Source organism: Salvelinus namaycush, chromosome 2, assembly GCF_016432855.1.
Source record: "Salvelinus namaycush isolate Seneca chromosome 2, SaNama_1.0, whole genome shotgun sequence".
NCBI lineage: Eukaryota > Metazoa > Chordata > Actinopteri > Salmoniformes > Salmonidae > Salvelinus > Salvelinus namaycush.
Window position 1 is genome coordinate 42,589,923 of NC_052308.1, and position 18,221 is coordinate 42,608,143.

The 18,221-nt window shown below is 47.7% G+C and overlaps 1 protein-coding gene across 3 annotated transcripts in view; it reads left to right on the forward strand.

Moving 5' to 3' along the window:
• slc25a34 (solute carrier family 25 member 34) overlaps positions 1 to 18,221 on the forward strand; it is a 33,459-nt gene that overhangs the window by 11,025 nt on the left and 4,213 nt on the right. Inside the window, exons 4-7 of one of the 3 annotated variants that reach the window (XR_005478487.1) lie at positions 1,746 to 1,898; positions 2,560 to 2,694; positions 2,916 to 2,991; positions 15,202 to 15,274. Coding sequence is in view for 1 of the 3 variants with exons in the window: in XM_039013644.1 (XP_038869572.1) it covers positions 1,746 to 1,898; positions 2,560 to 2,694; positions 2,916 to 3,098 (471 nt within the window). In the remaining 2 variants the exon portion in view is untranslated. Of the gene's footprint in view, positions 1 to 1,745; positions 1,899 to 2,559; positions 2,695 to 2,915; positions 3,489 to 15,201; positions 15,275 to 18,221 lie in introns of those variants that run through there. The other 2 variants (XR_005478488.1, XM_039013644.1) reach the window with 2 other exon arrangements.

An 18,221-nucleotide genomic window follows, 5' to 3' on the forward strand; every position in this document is an offset into this window, starting at 1 on the left:
TCAACTGTATGTAGGTTTGCTATTGTAAAGCTGTCACAATATCCCTTTGTGTTCCATAGGCTGAAGCTGTCCAATACCCTGACACACTGCCATTTGTGGGCAAAGTATCCACAAGTGATGTCAGCGCAGAGTTGATAACTTAATAGTAAAAAAATGTCCATACTTCAGGGAGGGATTTCGATAAGAAAACATTTTCACATTCAACAGCGAGAAGCACTATATATGGTAGTAGCAGTAGTTTATTTTAAAGGGACCATGTGCAATTAAAGATTTCAGACAGTGAAATATGATGTTCGCACCAGAGTTAGCTAAGCACAGATAATTTCCGTCTGCAGTCCCTAACTAAACATAACTGAATACATAAACATAGCTAAATGCACATCAGTCATACAGTAGTATAGTAGGATAACAGATTAAAAGAAATACAGGAAACATAAAATACAACAAATTCAGGAGACTTGAGTGCATTAAGAATTAGTCAATGTGTGCAGGATTGATGCGCCTTGATCCATGATTTGACCTGCACGGAGAAGGATTTAAAGTCACTAGTGTTTCTTAAAGTAGAGGGGATGGAATTCTGTTTCCTGATGCCGGAGGTGGAGAACGCTGACTGCCCAAAGGTGTTTTCTTTTAGGAATGACACAGACTCCTCTTGTGGATGTCCGGGTGATTCTGCTGTTTTGTTCAGAGCTTAATATGCCAAAATCTTTCAGAGGTGGGGGTGCAACATTGTTGATAATCTTACAAACTAGACAAACACCTGAGAAAAAACATGTTGTCGAAATGGAACAGATTGTACTTGGGGAGAATATTGCAGTGATGGTAAGGACGTGATTTCCTGTCCAGGATCTTCAGTGCTTGTTTATATAGAGATCGAAGGGGTTTCAGTTATGTTTCATTGGCTTGAGACCAGCTGATGATACAATAAGACAGGTGGGAGAAGATCATTGCATGTAAATACATTTTGGTACCTGATGTATCGAAAATTTGAACGACTATCTGATTTTGCTGGACATCTTAATGTTTTTTCCAAGTTCAAAGTATAATGCCCAGATATTTAAACTAGGTGACTGTTTACATTTTTTGTCCTTGAATAAGTATGTCCGAGTAAGCCTGTTTGTTTAGTTTTGTGAAGAAGTACATGGCTACCGTTTTTCCCACATTGAGGGTGAGACAGGAGAGGTTGAGCCATTCAGCTACTTTTTACAATGATACTGCTTGCCACTTCATCAGCATAGAAATGAGTATAAAGAACTGTATCATCCACGTACATTTGAATATCCACACTCTGGAATACAGATGGAAGGTCATTAATATAGAGGCTGAGTAACAAAGGGCTCAGGATTGACCCTTGTGGCACTCCCACAGTGCAATCCCTTGGTGAGGATAGTTCACCGTTAATCCAAACACATTGCATCTGGCCTGCCAGATAAGACACAATCCATTTGAGCACTTGACGAAATGTTGAAGTTGGATAGCTTGGAAAGGAGGACATTGTGGTTAACAGTGTCAAAGGCTTTTCTGAGGTTGAGGAAAACTGCACCTACAACACCCCCTTTGTCCAGCTTTGCCTTGATCATCTATAGGATATGGCAACATGCTGTTTCTGTAGAGTGGTTGACCCTAAACCCAAACTGCATGGAGTGAAGAGGAAAGCTACCTGTATTCAGGTGGACTGGCTCGACACTTCCAACTTTTCTCCCTCGTAAAATGTTTTGTTTTTCGTCTGAATTTCCCTCAATCAGGGTGTGTCGAGTGCCTTCGCCAATATCTACCGGCGGGAGGGGGTGGTGGGGCTGTGGAGGGGTGTGAACGGAGCTGTGCCTCGAGTGATGGTGGGATCAGCCGCCCAACTGGCCACCTTCAGCTCCGCCAAGGAATGGGTGGCACGCCTACAGGTAACTATAGAAACCATCTATCACACTCGCAGGCTGTCGTGTGTATTGCATTAAGCCAGGTGTCACACATGCAGAATGACCTGTACATACGGTATCAGCAGATAAGGATGGTGTATATAAAACTATTGAAAGATTTTGAGTGTGTTTAAAACTATTTTCGAAGGTACATTTCATACAAGTATCCATCAAGCGGTACCGGAGCGCCAAGTCTAGGACCAAAAGGCTCCTTAACAGCTTCTACCCCCAAGCCAGTAGACTGCTGAACAATTAATCAAATGGTCACCCGGACCATTTATATTGACCCCCCTCTCCATTTGTTTTTACACTGCTGCTACTTACTGTTTATCTATGCATAGTCACTTTACCCCTACCTACATGTACAAATTACCTAGACTAACCTGTACCCCCACACATTGACCCGGTACCCCCTTTATATAGCCTCGTTATTGTTATTTTATTGTGTTACTTTAGTTTATTTTGTAAATAGTTTCTTAACTCTTTCTTGAACTGCATTGTTGGTTAAGGGCTTGTAAGTAAGCATTTCACAGTAAGGTCTACACCTGTTGTATTTGGCACACGTGACAAATAAAGTTTGATTTGATCAAGATATGAATAATCTTTCACCTCTACAGTTGGTTGATTTCTCTCTGTGCCATTGTAGTGGTACAGTCCAAACAGCTGGCTGGTTGCCTTGACAGCTGCCTGTATCAGTGGAGTCGCCGTGACGATCACCATGACGCCGTTTGACGTCATCAGCACACGCCTCTACAACCAGCCAGTGGATGAGCGTCATAGGGTGAGCCTATTTTCAATATCTCCTTTTCCTTTGTCCACCATCATTGTAATTGCCTATTTCACCCTGATATTCCCTGGTTTTGGTTTCTAAGCAGAACCTTGCCTTCTCCATATACTGTATACCTCTGGCTCTTAGCTGTTGAACTCACAGATTTATAAAGTAACTCTCTTTAGCCATTGAACTCACAGCTTTATTCTCTGCCTCTCTTGCCTGTCTGTTAGGGTCGTCTGTACCTGGGCTTCTCAGACTGTCTGGTGAAGGTGTGCCGGACAGAGGGTCTTCTGGGGCTGTATAAAGGTATGGGCCCGGTGTTCTTCCGCCTGTGCCCTCACACTGTTCTTAGCATGCTCTTCTGGGACCTGATGAGACAACAGGCCTTTCAGGACATCCAGAAGCAGAGCTGAAGAGAAGAGGATATTCAGCAAATCTTGGAGGACACTGGAAGTTGATTTTAAAATGAAAACATGTTTTTGCCTGCTGTCTTCATCAGAGCCGGAGCTAAGACAAAAGCCTCATATGGTGGACAGAGTTGAATGAATGACTGGTCCGTTGGTAGAGACGAGCAGTAGACGCTCTTTGTGATGCCAGTGTGGAAAGTTGGTTGAGAGAAGGAGAGACGAGGAGAAGGAGACGCTCTCAATTCCACAGAATAGACTTGCACTCCCTCACTGGTTAACAGGAAGGATACATAATGGCTTGATATACACTGAGTGTACAAAACATTATTGAGTTGCACCCCCTTTTGCCCTCAAAACAGCCTCAATTCATCTGGGCATGGACTCCACAAGGTGTTGAAAATGTTCCACTGGGATGCTGGTCCATGTTGACACCAATGCTTCCCACAGTTGTGTCAAGTTGGCTGGATGCCCTTTGGGTGGTGGACCATTCTTGATACACATTGAAAACTGTTGAGTGTGAAAAACCAGCAGCGTTGGAGTTCTTGACACACTCTCAAGCCAGTGCGCCTAGCACCTACTACCAATCCCCATTCAAAGGCATTTAAATATTCTATTTTGTCCAATCACCTTCTGAATGGCATACATCATTCCTTCCATTCTGACCAGTTTCCCAGTCCCTGCGGATGAAAAACATCCCCACAGCATGATGCTGCCACCACCATGCTTCATTGTTCTCGGGGTGATGATGTGTTGAGTTTGCGCCAGACATAGCGGTTTCCTTGATGGCTAAAAAGCTAGATTTTAGTCTCATCTGACCAGAGTACCTTCTTCCATATGTTTGGGGAGTCTCCCACATGCCTTTTGGCGAACACCAAAAGTGTTTGCTTATTTTTTTCTGGCCACTCTTCCATAAAGTCCAGCTCTGTGGAGTGTACGGCTTAAAGTGGTCCTATGGACAGATACTCCAATCTCCGCTGTGGAGCTTTGCAGCTCCTTCAAGTTTATCTTTGGTCTCTTTGTTGCCTCTCTGATTTAATGCCTTCCTTGCCTGGTCTGTGAGTTTTGGTGGGCGGTCCTTTCTTGGCAGGTTTGTTGTGGTGCCATGTTCTTTCCAATGTTTTAATAATGGATTTAATGGTGCTCTGTGGGATGTTCAAAGTTTATTTTATAACCCAACCCTGATCTGTACTTCTCCACAACTTTGTCCCTGGCCTGTTTGGAGAGCTCCTTGGTCTTCATAGTGCCACTTGCTTGGTGTTGCAGACTCTGGGGCCTGTCAGAACAGGTGTCTATATACTGAGCGCATGTGACAGATCATGTGACACTTAGATTGCACACAGGTGGGCGTTATTTAACTAATTATGTGACTTCTGAAGGGAAACATGTTTGTCTTCCAGAGATTTGAGACTGGGACAGAGGTTCACCTTCCAGCAGGACAATGACCCTAAGCATACTGCTAAAGCAACACTAGAGTGGTTTAAGGGGAAACATTTAAATGTCTTGGAATGGCCTAGTCAAAGCCCAGGCCTCAATCCAATTGAGAATCAGTGGTATGACTTAAAGATTGCAGTACACCAGCAGAACCCATCCAACTATAAGGCCAGATGCAGACACAGGAGGCAGATGGTTTGAGTCCAAGCTGTTTATTAACAATCCAAAAGGGGTAGGCAATAAAATGGTCATGGATAGGCAAAAGGTCAAAACCAGTTCAGAGTTCCAGAGGTACAGAATGGCAGGCAGGCTCAAGGTCAGGGCAGGCAGACTGGTCAGGCAGGCAGGAATGGAGTCCAGAAAAACAGGCAAAGGTCAAAACCGGGAGGACTAGTAAAAGATAATAGAAAAGCAGGCGCACTGGACAAACATGCTGTTTGACTTGAACATACAAGACAAACTGGCACAGAGAAACAGGAAACACAAGGATAAATGAACCAGGGAAAAGAAGCGACACCTGGAGGGGGTGGAGACAATCACAAGGACAGGTGAAACAGATCAGGGTGTGACACCAACTTGAAGGAGCTGGAGCAGTTTTGTCTTGAAGAATGGACAAACATCCCAGTGGCTAGATGTGCCAGGCTTATAGAGACATACCCCAAGAGACTTGCAGCTGTAATTGCTGCAAAAGGTGGCTCTACAAAGTATTGACTTTGGGGGGGGTGAATAGTTATGCACGCTCAAGTTTTCCGTTTTTTTTGTCTTATTTCTTGTTTGTTCACAATAAAAAATATTTTGCATCTTCAAAGTGGTAGGCATGTTATGTAAATCAAATGATACAATCCCCCCAATAATCTATTTTAATTCCAGGTTGTAAGGCAACAAAATAGGAAAAATGCCAAGGGGCGTGAATACTTTCGCAAGCCACTGTACATGCACAATCCATGTCTCACTTGTCTCAAGGCTTAAAAATCCTTCTTTAACCTGTCTCCTCCCCTTCATCTAGACTGATTGAAATTGATTTAACAAGTGACATAAATAAGGGATCATAGCTTTCACCTGGATTCACCTGGTCAGTCTATGTCATGGAAAAAGCATGAAATGTTCCTAATGTTTAGTACATTCAGTGTATATTACTTGACTTAAAAAACTCGATCTATCTCAGTTTGATTTTATAGACACTGCAAATTGCTGGACAGTGATGTTGAAGGTTGATATGTAAGATGAGGCTCACTCCATGACTAAGCCTTAAGGTCAAAAGTCAAACTGTGCACTAGAAGGCCCATTCTTGATGAAACAAGATTAAGTTTGGTCAGATCACCAAGTCCATGTAATATGTGCTTTTTAGTCTGGGTTAGTGACCTGGATAATATTGAGCCTACAGTTTTACTTATATGTTTGTCTTTTCCATGCAATGTGTGAAAATAAAAATGCCTTGACTTATGTGTGTCTAAAGATTCGATGAGAGAAATTAAAAATAACTTGAACTGAAGTATATATGTATAATTGTTGTATTAAGCCTTTTGAATTGCTATTCTAGATCTTTCTACTTTTTAAAATTGTTACAGACTCCATTGAAGGCACAGGTGAGTAGCCCAGCCTAATTTCTGATCATTCATGTCTTATAAGCATTATGCTCCAATGTAATCAGTCAGATTCCCTTGATGCAATTTCAAGCAATCATCTATATTTAGGTAAGGTGCTTTTGAGAATTGTTGAATAGTTAAGCCTATCTATAACAGTTATTTATTTGCAACCCTTTTTGATAATTTAACGGATAGACCTACTCAGACAGACGGGGGGCACTATCACTATCAGAACACTATCATACGACCATTGAAACGGCAACATGGAGAGGACACACAAGTGATCAATGCGGTGAAAATGAAGGCAACATGACAATTATCGGAAGGGTGTCGTGTTGAGTAGAAAAGGATATTAATTCACCCTACTTGGTCTTCTCACTGCCTATCTAATCAATGACAATATCACTCTACATTTTGGGATAGAAATTTCTAACATGAGATAATAAACAAATACTTGTGGGGATAGTGCGAGTCAGGAAAAAAACTGAAAAAAGTCTCCCTCAAACTGGATACTGCAGATTCCGGTATGGCTGGCATTTGACTCCAACCCTGTTGATTGGGTTTTGCAAGGTGAGTCGGTCAGCCTGGTCTCATAGAATAGACGTAACATAGTAAATGTCAATCCGCAACACTCAAATTAGTATGATATTGTAATGACCCGTCTGGGTCATAAAGAGAAAAGAGACGGACTCTAGGTGTGCAGGTCAGAACACAGGTTTATTCCTAAACTGGGCTATTGTTCAGGCCACAGCCCACGCCGCTAAATGCCGAACGTACACAATTATACCATGTCGAGTTAAGGGTCACTCTCATAGGAACAGATCAAGGCCCGAACAGAAGAGAGAGAGATGACACAGTAACCCCTATTTATGCATTTCCAAACCCCGCGGGATTACCCATCATACCCCCCCAACCTTTCCATCTGTCCTGACATATTTAACCCCTGCTAGTAGCCATGAGAACCATAACACACCCACAAACACAGAACACAATACCGGGTCGTTACATAGCCCCCCCCTTTCTAAACCCTAGCCCCTAGGGTTACACAACAAAATCCTTAAAACGACCCGGAGGTCGCATCAGTCTCTTGGGCCTCCCCGTGACTCTCACCGGTGAACCCCCAGAACACTCCTCTGCCCCAATGTCATTTCCAGCGCCCTCCGAAGAAGCAGCCCCCTCCCCAGGCTCAGGTTGCGCTAGAGTCTCCTCGTTAGACTGTTCCCGTGGGCTCACATCAGAGACCTCACTCCCATTCCCTACCGTTTTCCTCCCTCTGTAGGGTGCCAATCGATCCCGGTGGACCACCACCTTCCTGCTCCGTGGGGGGACCTCCACCCGGTACGTCACCTCCCCCACTCTCTCTATCACCAGACACGGCCCCACCCATGCACTGTCCAGCTTTGGGCACCGCCCCTTCTTGCGCGTGGGGTTGTGAAGCCACACACATTCTCCCGCTCCAAAGTGCCTCCCCCTAGCGCGCGAGTCGTAGTGGCGCTTTTGGCGCACCCCTGCGTTCTCGAGTTGCTCTCTTGCGAAGGTGTGAGCCGCTTCTAACCGGTTCTGCAGACGACGCACATAGTTCGGGCCAGGCAAAACCCCGTCGTCATTATCAGGAGGGTGGCCAAACGTCAGTTCGGCTGGGGTGCGCAACTCACGACCTAACATTAGTAGTGCTGGGGAGCACGCAGTCGATTCTTGAACAGCCGACCTACACGCCATAAGAATAAACGGTAAGTGGGTGTCCCAATCTCTCTGGTGTTTTGAGGTAACGATGGCCAGCTGCTGTGCTAATGTTCTGTTAAATCTTTCCACCAGCCCATCACTCTGGGGGTGAAGCGGAGTAGTGCGCGTCTTCTCCGCGCCTAACCGTCTACACAACTCTGAGAACACCCGTGACTCGAAGTTTCTCCCCTGGTCGCTGTGAATAGACTGTGGCACCCCAAACCGACTGATTATTCCCCCCACCAACGCATCAGCTACTGTCTCTGCCTCCTGGTCTGGGAGAGCGTAAGCCTCCGGCCACTTGGTGAAGTAGTCCATAGCGGTTAGAATCCACCTGTTACCGCTGTCTGTGGTTGGAAACGGCCCTACTATGTCTACCCCCAGTCTCTCCATGGGCTCCCCTACTGGGAATTGTTGTAGGAGGGCGTGTGACTGACCTGGAGGTCCTTTTTTAGCAGCACACTCGTCGCACTGCCTACAAAAGTCCTCAACATCCCTCCTGTGCCTGGCCCAATAGAAGCCTTTACGCATGCGCTTTAACGTTTTGGAGACCCCAAAATGCCCTGCGCCTACTCCCCCATGAAGCTGCTGTAACACGCTCCCCTGCAGCCTTTTGGGCACCACTACCTGCCACGTAATTTCTCCAGTCGCTGGCTTTTTCCACCCCCTCTGGAGCACTCCCTCAGCCACTCTAAGGACTGTGAATTTAGCCCACAGTCCTTTGGTGACTGGTGATAGAGGGGCTACGTCCCCCCACGGCGGTCGTCTTCTCTCTTCCACCCACCGCAGCACAGGACGCAGCTCTGCGTCCTCCTCCTGGCGACGCCTCCACTCCCCAACGTCCACAGCCTCAAGCTCCCGGCACTCTGTCACACTCAGCTGACTCACCGTGGCGGTGACTCCCTCCTCCCTGCACAGTTCTCTCTCTCGCTCCACCCGTTTGGCGCAGTACCCACAGCCATCCTCAGCACACGGGCGGCGGGACAAGGCGTCTGCATTGCTGTGGCGAAGGCCGGCTCTGTGCTCCACCTGGAAGTCGTAGGGTTGCAGCTCCTCCAGCCAGCGGGCAATCTGACCCTCTGGCTCCTTGAAGGAGAGAAGCCACTGCAGGGCGGAGTGATCCGTCCGGACCACAAACGGCAGGCCCCCCAGGTAGTACTTGAAATGGCGTACTGCTGCCACGACAGCCAAAAGCTCTCTCCTTGTCACGCAGTAGCGTTTTTCAGCCTTATCAAAAGTTCTGCTGTAATAAGCTACTACGTGTTCCCCATCAGGACCACGCTGAGCCAGCACAGCCCCCAAACCCTCATTGCTTGCGTCGGTGTCCAGGATGAACGGACGGTTCGGGTCTGGTGAGGCCAGGGGCCTCCATCAGGGCACGTTTGAGGGCCTCAAACGCCCGCTGGTGCTCTTCGGTCCACTGAAAAACAGTGTCCTCCTTGAGAAGGTGGTTCAAAGGAGCCGCTACCCCCGCAAACCCCTTCACAAACCTACGATAGTAGGATGCCAGCCCCAGGAAGCTCTTAACCTCTTTTTTCCCCCCTGGAACTGGCCACCCCCTCACAGCCTCTACTTTGTCTGGCATCGTGCTGATGCCCTCACCACCCAGCTGATGCCCCAGGAACGCCACCTCCCTTTGCATGAAATGGCACTTCCCCGGATGTAATTTTAGCCCCGCCCCCGAGATCCTCTCCAACACTCGCCTAATTGCCCCCAGTGCCCCCTCAAACGATGTGCCGTGCACCAATATGTCGTCTAGGTACACAACACACTCGTCTCTCGGAATCCCCGCCAGCACTCTGTCCATGAGCCTCTCAAAGGTGGCAGGAGCATTACAGAGCCCGAAGCACAGCACCTTGAACTGCCAATGGCCCCTATCTGTGGAGAAGGCCGTTTTTTCACGTGCCCCTGGCGAGAGGGGCACCTGCCAGTAGCCACTGCGCAGATCAAGGGAGGAGAACCACGAGGACCCTCTCACGTGGTCCAGCGACTCATCAATCCTCGGTAGGGGATAAGAGTCTTTAGTGGTGACAGAATTTAGGCCCCTGTAGTCAACACAAAACCTAAGTTTACCCCCTTTCTTAGGCACCATGACGACCGGCGCGGACCATGGGCTATCTGATGGCTCAATGAAATCAGCCCGCAACATGTCAACAATAGCTGTGTCTGCTGCTTCCCTCCTGGCAAGGGGAATACGACGGGGCCGAATTTTAATGGGTCGGGCGTCCCCAGTGTCTATTTCGTGCTGAACTAGGTGCGTTTGTCCTACCTCATCTTCCCCCCAAGCGAAGCTATCTTTAAAGTCCAACAGCAGCTGCTTTAACTGTCTCTGTTGTCTCTCATCCAGACCCTGACAGTTCTTCAGCCACACAGCCTCGACGGCGTCGATAGCTTCCTCCTTCCCCCCGTCGGGCTGATGGGGTGAAGGAGCCAGTGTGTTTTGGGCTACTGGGCTGCCTGTGCTTGCACCATGATGGGGAGTGAAGGCTGTCGCCGCCGGAGACAGCTGCTGGGATGGCACAACAACCAAGGGAGCAGCCGGGATGACCGGTGGAGTTTCTGCAAGCTTGGAGGAAGACGGAGGGACAGCCCTGCCCCCTGCTGGCCCTCCCGAAGGCGACATTCCCACTGTGGGCCCCCCCGACAGCCTCAAAGTGCCCGACGCTAAGTCCAACTGAGCCCCACAGTTTTTCAAAAAGTCCATTCCCAGTATACAGGGGTCCTGCACCGCTGCTACCCACACCGGACACCCCACAGTTCTCCCCCCCACAGTCACAGATAGCTGACACTTCCCTAACATGGGGGCTAGCTCCCCCGTGACAGTCCGTAGCTGGACAAGGGTCGGCTCCACCCGCACCCCAACAGGTAGTATGTCTGGTCTCACCAGGGTTACTGTAGAGCCCGTGTCGACCAGGGCCAAACATTCCACCCCCTCTACCTTGACGATGACATTGCAGAAGTCCCCGACGGTGGTACGTCCCACCACAACTACCGGACTAGGAAACACGGCGGCAGCTACACCCTGGGGAAGCAGGTCCCCACCCTCTTGTCTGCGCTGCTGGGTACCTCTTTTGCTTACAGTGGGTTCGGGGGCGGGGGGGTGGGCCCGCGCTGCCCCCTGCGCGAGAACCCGCTGTCGTTTCCCTGGTGACGGGAGAATCTGCCACACTCCCGCTGAATGTGGCCAGGCTGGCCACAACCCCAGCAGACAATAGGAGTTGAGCTGACACTGCGACGTTGCCTGGAGCCCCTCTCCATGACAAGCGAAGCAGTCTTGACTAGCCCGCCCAACTCGTCAACCCACTCTGGTTTTGTGACCCCTGGCACCCCAGCCACCGCTGCTCTCACCTCTGGTTGACTGGCGACTTCCACTCTCACTCCCTCACCCCAGATCAGCTCCCTCTTCCTGGCTATCTCCACTGCAGCCCGCAGAGATGGTGGGTCCGCCATCTGAACATGCTTACCCAGTTCGGTGGAAGAGAGCGCTCTAATAAAACTGTCCCGTGCCAGCTCGTCTTGCACCCCAATCGGCATAGTTGCATAAGCCCGCCTGGTCAGGCTCAGAATACCACTTGCCAACGCCTTTAATGATTCCCCCTGAAGTCTCTTTTTGTTACTCAGTTCAATCCGCAGCATGTTGGGCTGCGCGTCGCTGCCGAAACGGCCCCCCAATGCCTCCACTAGCGCACCGTAGTCGCCCCTCTCGTCCGGGGCTAGCGTTAACAGGCATTCCGACGCCTCCTCTGCCAGGCTCAGGGCAAGCTGTAACGCTTTCGTCTCGTCAGACCACCTCCCGGCTCTAGCCAACAACTCGAATTGAGTGAAAAAAACTTCCCATTTACCTTGTCCATTGAACTTTGGTAGTTTAGCCGCTACCGTGGCTAATGGCAATAGGCCGCTACCATCTCTGTTTACATAAGCAGGCCCAGCCATTTCCGCACCCGGTGACGTCGATATCCCCGTCGCCGTGACGTCTGCTCTCGAGCGGTGTGAAGGAAAACCCGCCAGTTCTGCCATCTTGCTGACTGACAATTTAACTCCCGCCATGTGGCTCTCCAGCTCTTCTACGGCAGTCGCCGCCCGACCCACCCGACCGGGTACCCCCGAGCCCACAACGGACACTTTGTCCGACTCTTCCTTAATTTTCCGCCTCGCCCCAAGCATCATGACCGTAGATGCGAGTCACGCTAAAGCCAACCCGGCCTATACTGAACAGCTACCTCGCCTAGTCTCGATCCCGTAGTTCGAAAGCACTTCTGACACCAATGTAATGACCCGGCTGGGTCATAAAGAGAAAAGAGACGGACTCTAGGTGTGCAGGTCAGAACACAGGTTTATTCCTAAACTGGGCTATTGTTCAGGCCACAGCCCACGCCGCTAAATGCCGAACGTACACAATTATACCATGTCGAGTTAAGGGTCACTCTCATAGGAACAGATCAAGGCCCGAACAGAAGAGAGAGAGATGACACAGTAACCCCTATTTATGCATTTCCAAACCCCGCGGGATTACCCATCATACCCCCCCAACCTTTCCATCTGTCCTGACATATTTAACCCCTGCTAGTAGCCATGAGAACCATAACACACCCACAAACACAGAACACAATACCGGGTCGTTACAATATGTTACGTTTGGGATGGTTACATAAGACAGAAGGTTACTTTGAAGGCAAAATCAAAACGAGGGTGGTTGGTCGGGCAGACAAGCGAGCACTTAGATATGGTCATTTTCACGTTTTCATAAGTTCTTGGAATGTTTGGGAATTAAGTATACTAAGGCATTTTTTAAAATTCTATATCTATATCGTGGGAAAGCGGCCGTGCGATTGGAGAATTAATAGACACCGCAGTAAATAAAACCTAATAAAAACATTTGTCTCATCCAGGAACGGAGTCTACGCAGACCAGTCCACCATAGCCAATCAGAGCCACAGTAGGCCTTTATGCAACAAGTCATTTTCCATACAGGTCTGCAATCATTCACTTTGAACTGGACTGTGTGTTTACATGTAGTTGCAACAGCGCAACTTTAGATCATTAGAACGCATTCGCCAAAAGCCACCCGAATGGATTTCTGCAAAAATGTCAATACCACAGGAGTCCTCTTTCATTTGGGAACTTTACAGTCCCATTGATCAAACAACCATGAAAAGATAGGCTCTCTCCCTCAGTTATGCACATCAATAACAACAGCAAGATGAGCCAAAATCTGACGAATGAACATTAGAAAAACCCTCTCAAACTGTTTCAGCTAGTTGGCCGTCAAAATTGCACTGCTAAACGACGGGGAAACTACTCTTCCTTCTGTAGCTTGCCCGCAACCAAGCATCCAGCTACAGTAACTGGCTAAAGTTGGCTAGCTTGCTAGCTAGCTACTTCCAGACACAAATGAGAGAACACCTCACTGACCATATTACTGGGAAAATCAATGCTGGTTAGGTTGTATACATGTTATCTAGAGTGTTCGTGACTAACTATGACTTGTTTTGCCTACTTTACTGGCACCGGTCATATTCAGCTGGTGTTGCACGTTCGTAAGTTCATCAGTTATTCTGTCCTCTGGCACACTCAGATGAGAGTGCTCTGAAATAAGAGTAGCTAGCCAGAGTGAATTTGCGAACACAAGTTCTTGCTAGCTAACCAAATTACACCTGCATCTCTAGCTGTGTATAGCCACCGAAAAACGATATGAGGTGAAAAAGTCAGCCTGTCACTCACCCACTCTCCAATGACATGACATCCTCCTAGCAGCTAGCTAGCTAACGTTAGGCTCTGTGTTTTTAGCTTGCTACATAAATATATACACTAGCCTATTAGCCACGTTATGACTGACTTGTGATCATTGCCCTTGCTGGTTTGATTGTATTGACATTCCCAGCCTTAGTTACATTCATCTGTTTTTGTCCAAAATATTGAGTCATGGAAACTGAAAGAGTGGAGGCAGCAAACAATGTACCAGGTCAGCTGTGATTCATATCCTGATGGTGATATTTTTGGGACTATCAAGAAATGTATTGGTGAATTATATTAATAATGCATTGAACTGCATCCATCTATTCTGCCAACAAGGCTTTAGTGTACGTCATGGAATGTTGTTTTTAAAACCTCTTATAAAGTTGGTTTTGTAGCATAAATTGGGAATTTTATATTTTTGACTTAAGTTATGTCTGTTTGTTTCATATCTGCAAAGTAGTTAAAACGCTGTCAGTTCCACTTTAGTGTCAAAATTTACTACAAAGTGTAAATAGAATAATTTAGGTCATAAAGTCAGGGACCCTGTTTATTCTTCAAATATGTCAGGGAACTCCTGTCTTATACGGACACCATACAGGAAGGTATAATGTTTGCACATTGTTATATTAGCAGAACACTGCTTCTACAGTATTAGGTGAAGGATGGTTTATTCTAAATGGAACTGTTACACTACACTTAGTTTGGAATATCTACATAAGTTCAGCAATTGCACTCTTCTCATATTACTCTGTAGGCAACTGACCGTGGTATGAAAAAAGGTGCCATCTCCTGCATCTCACATCTGTCTGTAGAACTCTGCCTGCTGGACCCATGAGAAGACAGAACCTCACCCAGAAAGCTGTGCATGTCAGTTTGTGGTAGACAGCCAAATAGACAAATAGAATGCCATTCTTTACCATGAAATGCTTACTTATGAGCCCTTTCCCAACAACGCAGAGTTAAAAAGTAAGAACGTTTGCACAAAAAAAGGGGGTCAATGCAAATAGTCCAGGTAGCCATTTGATGAACTGTTCAGCAGTCTAAGGACTCTGGGATTAAACACCTCCCTCTGCAACTGGATCCTGGACATCCTGTCGGGCTGCCCCAGGTGTTGAGAGAAGGCAACAACACATCCATTACACTGACCCTCCACACGGGGGCCCCTCAGGAGTGCATGCTTAGTCCCCTCCTGTACTCCCTGTTCACCCACGATTGCATGGCCACACAAGACTCCAACACCATTATTAAGTGTGCCGACAACACGGCGGTGGTAGGCCTGATTATCGACGACGATGAGACAGCCTATAGGGAGAAGGTCAGAGACCTGGCAGTGTGTTGTCAGGACAACAACCTCTCCCTCAACGTCAATAAGACAAAGGACCTGATCATGGATTACAGGAAAAGGAGGGCAGAGCACGCCCCCATTCACATCGACCGGGCTATCATGGTCCAAGAACCTATCACATTAGCGTTAGCCACCTAGCTAACGTTAGCCTCAAAAAATATTGCTTTTATTGCTTGATATCAAAGTCATTCAATTATGGTGTTGATGATACAATAATGGTGAGGAACTTTATTGATGATGGTGATGATGATGAAGAGGACAGTAACTTGTGTGCATGTGTGTTCCTCAGGTCTAGTTGGTGCATGTGTAATCTCAGCGCTCCATAATCTTATGAGAGTTCAGTTATTCAATCAAGCATCCAGGTGAGATACTATTATTTTTACCTATAGGTCTACATTAGAGCAAATATTAAATGGTGAGTCAGGCAAGTCAGTTAAGAACAAATTCTTATTTACAATGATGGCCTACCGGGGAACAGTGGGTTAAGTGCCTTGTTCAGGGGTAGAACGACAGATTTTTACCTTGTGACATTGAGGAGTACACCACATCAGTCACTGGCTTTATCAATAAGTGCATCGAGGACGTCGTCCCAACAGTGACTGTACGTACATACCCCAACCAGAAGCCATGGATTACAGGCAACATTCGCACTGAGCTAAAGGGTAGAGCTGCAGCTTTCAAGGTGCGGGACTCTAACCCGGAGCTTACAAGAAATCCTGCTATGCCCTGCGACGAACCATCAAACAGGCAAAGCGTCAATACAGGGCTAAGATTGAATCATACTACACCGGCTCCGACGCTCGTCTTATCTGGCAGGGCTTGCAAACTATTACAGACTACAAAGGGAAGCACAGCCGCGAGCTGCCCAGTGACACGAGCCTACCAGACGAGCTAAATCACTTCTATGCTCGCTTCGAGGCAAGCAACACTGAGGCATGCATGAGAGCATCAGCTGTTCCGGACGACTGTGTGATCACGCTCTCCGTAGCCGACATGAGTAAGACCTTTAAACAGGTCAACATACACACGGCTGCGGGGCCAGGCGGAGTACCAGGACGTGTGCTCCGGGCATGTGCTGACCAACTGGCAAGTATCTTCACTGACATTTTCAACATGATTGAGTCTGTAATACCAACATGTTTCAAGCAGACCACCATTGTCCCTGTGCCCAAGAGCACAAAGGCAACCTGCCTAAATGACTACAGACCAGTAGCACTCACGTCCGTAGCCATGAAGAGATTTGAAAGGTTGGTCATGGCTCACATCAACACCATTATCCCAGAAACCCTAGACCCACTTCAATTTGCATACCGCCCAAACAGATCCACAAATGAGGCAATCTCTATTGCACTCCACACTGCCCTTTCCCACCTGGACAAAATGAACACTTATGTGAGAATGCTATTCATTGACGACAGCTCAGCGTTCAACACCATAGTAACTTCAAAGCTCATCACTAAGCTAAGGATCCTGGGACTAAACACCTCCCTCTGCAACTGGATCCTGGACTTCCTGACGGGCCGCCCCCATGTGGTGAGGGTAGGTAGCAACACATCTGCCACGCTGATCCTCAACACTGGAGCTCCTCAGGGGTGCATGCTCAGTCCCCTCCTGTACTCCCTGTTCACCCATGACTGCATGGCCAGGCACGACTCCAACACCATCATTAAGTTTGCAGACGACACAACAGTGGTAGGCCTGATCACCGACAACAACGAGACAGAGACCTGGCCGGGTGGTGCCAGAATAACAACCTCTCCCTCAACATAACCAAGACTAATGAGATGATTGTGGACTACAGGAAAAGGAGGACCGAGCACGCCCCCATTCTCATTGACGGGGCTGTAGTGGAGCAGGTTGAGAGCTTCAAGTTCCTTGGTGTCCACATCACCAACAAACTAGAATGGTCCAAACACACCAAGACAGTCCCTAAAAATGGTCAAAGACCCCAGCCACCCCAGTCATAGACTGTTCTCTCTACTACCGCATGGCAAGCGGTACCGGAGCGCCAAGTAGAGGACAAAAAGGCTTCTCAACAGTTTTTACCCTCAAGCCATAAGACTCCTGAACAGGTAATCAAATATTTGCCCCCCCAACCCCTCTTTTACACTGCTGCTACTCTCTGTTGATCATATATACATAGTCACTTTAACTATACATTCATGTACATACTACCTCAATTGGCTCGACCAACCAGTGCTCCCGCACATTGGCTAACCGGGCTATCTGCATTGTGTCCCGTCCACCACCTGCCAAGCCCTCTTTTACACTACTGCTTCTCTCTGTTCATCATATATGCATAGTCACTTCAACCATATCTACATGTACATACTACCTCAATCAGCCTGACTAACCGGTGTCTGTATGTAGCCTCACTACTTTTATAGCCTCTACTGTATATAGCCTGTCTTTTTACTGTTGCTTTTATTTCTTAACCTACCTATTGTTCGCCTAATACCTTTTTTGCACTATTGGTTAGAGCCTGTAAGTAAGCAATTCACTGTAAGGTCTACTACACCTGTTGTATTTGGCGCACGTGACAAGTAAACTTTGATTTGATTTGTCAGCTCAGGGATTTGATCCAGTTACCTTTCGGTTACTGGCCCAACGCTCTAACTACTAGGCTACCTGCCACCCCGTTAAAGGACCTCTTCATTTAGAGCAAGTGTAGAAATAACCTTTATTCATTAATTATATTATTGTATGCTTTAGTGTTTATGTGTACATTATTGGTACACACAACTTCAACGTTACTTGAATCTCTCTCCTGTACCAGTGGTTCTGAATCGGATGGAGAGAGTAAAGAGAAGGAAAGGACAAGGTCTTGACTTGCAGCAGGCCGGTGGGGGGACATGGGTTGAGTGTTGCGCTGCAGTTCTAGCTCCTGACTGGTCTGTGGGCCACCAGGTCTTCTCCCCAGTGGTCCTAAGTTCTCCCGTAGGGCTGTCACTGGATATTCCGGGGGGTCAGGGTCATGGGTTCTGGTGTCAACACACCTCTAGGGGGGTCCAGGGGCATTGCCTCCTGGGATATGCTTTAAAACAAATAGCTGTGAAGTTGTTGTTTCTGGTGAATTAAGGGAAAATGCATCCAAAAATGTACTAATCATTTGGTCAATATGAATCTGTGTAGGAGGGCGGGAGAGAATGGGTGTGCGGAGGCATAAGGTATATGTTGTGTGTGAATGGATGAGTAAGTAGATGTATAGAGGGGTGTAAATGTGTCTGAGAAGAAGGCAGGGAGGGAGGTTGGGATTCATTTGGCCTGGGTGGTTAAGAGAGGGCAGTGATGGGAGGTGGTGATAAGCTT